At 44.6% G+C, this 3,709-nt stretch overlaps 1 protein-coding gene across 1 annotated transcript; it reads right to left on the bottom strand.

Annotated features, from left to right (window-relative positions):
- Positions 1-2,514: 2,514 nt before the first annotated feature.
- On the bottom strand, positions 2,515-2,803 carry LOC118883306 (39S ribosomal protein L34, mitochondrial-like). The gene is given in 2 exon segments (XM_036830006.1): positions 2,515-2,688; positions 2,690-2,803. Coding segments are annotated over 2 exon segments (288 nt in total).
- Between the last annotated feature and the right edge of the window lie 906 nt (positions 2,804-3,709).

Raw genomic sequence — 3,709 nt, 5'->3', positions numbered from 1 at the left:
AAGCAGAGAGCCTTTCTCAGCCAAGGTCCGAGTCAAAGGGAGATGTGACAAAGGAAGAAGGATCAAAGGGATACAACGTCTCTGGCTTTGAAGATAGAAGAAGAAGGCCATGAACCAAACTGCGCAGGCATTTTCTGAGGCTGGAAAAGGCAAGGAAACAGATTCTTCTCCAGAAGGGAATACAGCCGTGCCAACACCTTGATTTTCACTCAGTGAGACCTGTGTTTAATTTCTGACCAACAGAACTGTAGGATAATAAATGTGCTGTTCTAAGCCTCTAACTTTATGATAATTTGTTATGGCAGCAATGGAAAACAAATACAGGGTTATCCTGGTGTAGCAATTTTACTCTTTTCTTCTGTCCTTATCACAGACTAGTGCCTCCAATCAGGCTACTGCTTCCTGCTGACACGGGGCTCACTTGTCAGGGGTCAGACTAAGCACAGAGGGAGGGGGACATCTGTTCCCATCACATAGGCTCAGACAGAGGTGGCCATAGGCCAACATGTGACAGCTCTTTCTAGTTAGTCACCCTGCGGTACAAACTCATCCACAGGGTGGTTGACTGTTGGAAGTAGAAAATTCCTGATTTCAAAATCAACACTGCCTTTTAACCTTCACCTTTAATGCTGAAACCAATATTCAAGTCAAATTCTCTTATGCTCAGCTGCTTCATAGTGTCTATGCTACTGTTTCTGAATTCCTTCTGGTGACACCTTTACCAGTAGAATACTATGGGGGTTATACTGTGCCAGTTCTGGGCATAACCCTTAACTATCCCTGCTTATTAAACAGCAACACATAACCAGACTAGAACCATCTGCCCAAGCACCTCCCTCAGTCACTTCTAATCTAGTGTTTCAATGTCATGTTCAATGTGCAGGCACACAATTATGGGATTTCTCCAAGAGGCAAGCAGTATGGCCAGGCTTCACCCAGAGAGTGACCCACCAGCAGCTAGGCACCACAGTCACCCAAACACATATGGACATTTCTCCCACCTCTGGTTTTTAATCTAAGAGTATTAAGACGCTTGCATCTGCATTATTCTCTGTCTCTTTCTCTCTCTCCTTTCTCTGACACATACACACACACACACACACAGAAGAGTTGGCACATCTGCTTCCACTGATCAAGTCCACTGGATAATTACTCTGCTTTCCATTTTGTATAGCCTTATGTGCATGACATACATGAATGTGTACATAAATGGTTACTTACTCATCCCAACATACATCTAATTTTGATTTGCTATAACAGATGCAATAACACCATAGGCCAACTGGTAAAATGTGAATGGCGAAGAAAACTTATAATTTAAAAAATATTTTCTGTGATGAACACACACATACTACTATATATAAGAGAGATAACCAACAAGGACCTACGGTATAGAACAGGGAACTCTACTCAATATTCTGTGATAACCTATATGAGAAAAGAATCTAAAAAAGAATGAATATATGTACATGTATAACTGAATCACTTTGCTATACACCTGAAACTAACACAACATTGTAAATCAACTATACTCCAATAAAATTTTTTAAAATTTTTTCTGAAAAAAAATACTGCAATAGTACAGTTCCATCTCTGCCATATCTCCTTACTTTTCATGACAACCATATGAAAGAAGCAATTGCTACTAGCTCCAATTTTTAGGAAGGAAATCGATGTCCACAGAAGTATATTAACTCACTGAAAGTCTCATACCAGTGATGTTGAAACAGGTTCTCAACCCTGGTTCTCATAATACGTTTCTTTTTTAAGGATGGATCCACTTTATTTTATCTATTTATTAATTTTTTTGGCGGCACAGCATGCAGGATCCTAGTTCCCCAACCAGGGATGGAACCCGCGCCCCCTGCAGTGGAAGCCTGGAGTCTTAACCACTGGACTGCCAGGGAAGTCCCATTTTATAGGAACCAAATGAACCTCAGAGGGCTAAGATTTTGCTCAAGGTCACACAGCCCATCCCCAGGGGGCAGGTGGAGGGTTCAAACCCCACCCACCTCTCCACAAGCCTTCCTAGAACTGTGAGAATTGACATTTTATAGGACAAGTGAAAACCTGAACATTTATTAGACTTTTAACGACATGAAGGAATTGTTGACCTTTTTTTTTTTAGCTGTGAAAAGTTTTGTGAATATGTATTAAAGGGCCCTTATCTTAGAGAGGTGAGTTCTGAAATGTTTACAGAAGAAATAACCTGATGCCCAAGATCTGCACCTCAGGAGAGGGCAGGATGGGTTGTGGGTAGAGCTGTGTACTGGGTTACAAGGGCGTTCACGGTACCATTCTGTGGACTGTTGCATATGTTCGAAATTCTTCTTAATTCAAAAGCGTAAAAAGGCACTTGGCAAGGTCTGATTTCCCACCCCCTCTTTCAGTCCAATCCCACAATTCTTCCCCTGGGCCAACCCCGAAATTTGAGCATTCATGTCCGTCCGAGTCCCAGTCGTCAGCGACGAAAATACTTTAATGGGGGGGGTCCAGCCGGCAGCGTCGCGATCCTCAGTGGCTCAGCGATTTTCGCCCCTTGTGCTTGCGGCGAAGAATGACCTGGACGCCGTTTGGCGTGCTCAAGCGCAGGATCCAACCATGCTTGTTCTTGCGCTTGATGCTGCTTCGTTGATACTCGTTCCCGCGCGCCTTGCCCCGGGTCTGCTGCACGGCCGGGAGTCCCCCAGGAATCGGGGAGACCCAACCAGGCGCGGGGCTGGAGCCACCTGCCCTCCAACAGCGCCGCTGACCTACTGACTGGACGCAACAGGCGACCCACCGATCTGGTCGAGAAAGCCATGTCCGGCCGCCGGCACGCCGTCCGGGTGGCCTCATAATACATTCCTATAACCCTTCCTACTGCTTCATTCCTCGTGACCTGGTTCCACCCAAAGGTGGGATAGACAACTACTTAGAAAAGCATCTTGGTTAGGATCATGGCCCTTTCGTTAAAATAATAAATCTTAAACCTATATCAAAGCAAATGGAATTGCTCTTAGTCAGGACATAGAACACCAGCATTAAAAATCCTTTCCGGGGCTTCCCTGGTGGCGCAGTGGTTGAGAATCTGCCTGCTAATGCAGGGCACACGGGTTCGAGCCCTGGTCCCGGAAGATCCCACATGCCGCGGAGCAACTAAGCCCGTGAGCCACAACTACTGAGCCTGCGCGTCTGGAGCCTGTGCCCCACAACAAGAGAGGCCGCGACAGTGAGAGGCCCGCGCACCGCGATGAAGAGTGGCCCCCGCTCGCCACAACTAGAGAAAGCCCTCGCACAGAAACGAAGACCCAACACAGCCAAAAATAAATAAATAAATTAATTAATTAAAAAAAAAAAAATCCTTTCCGGCGACTACAACATTGAACTCCTGCTGTCTCAACCTTATCAGATGCCAGGCCAGTAGAAATGCTATTTGTGGAATAATCTTTATATAACTCTGTCCATTGTCTACCAGGGAAACTCAAATTTAAGCATCATTGTTTTAGCTCAACATTAAAGGACAATAGAAGAATCAGCTTCATGAAATTCATATTTAACCTTGTGTCAATTGCTGTGAAGAACAGTCTTCTTTATTAGATGGCAGAAGAGAAATTTCAGAATCTGGAAATGCTGTGCTTCTTCTGAATAGTACTTAGTGTTTCATCTTTTGGAGACTCTAAGTCTTGTAAACAACTATATTTCCCACCCTACTTTGGCCCTTAAGGAA

The sequence above is a fragment of the Balaenoptera musculus genome, chromosome 17 (assembly GCF_009873245.2).
Source record: "Balaenoptera musculus isolate JJ_BM4_2016_0621 chromosome 17, mBalMus1.pri.v3, whole genome shotgun sequence".
Taxonomy (NCBI): Eukaryota; Metazoa; Chordata; class Mammalia; order Artiodactyla; family Balaenopteridae; genus Balaenoptera; species Balaenoptera musculus.
The sequence above is the reverse complement of the archived record's forward strand: the minus strand, read 5'-3'. Positions and strand labels throughout refer to the sequence as shown.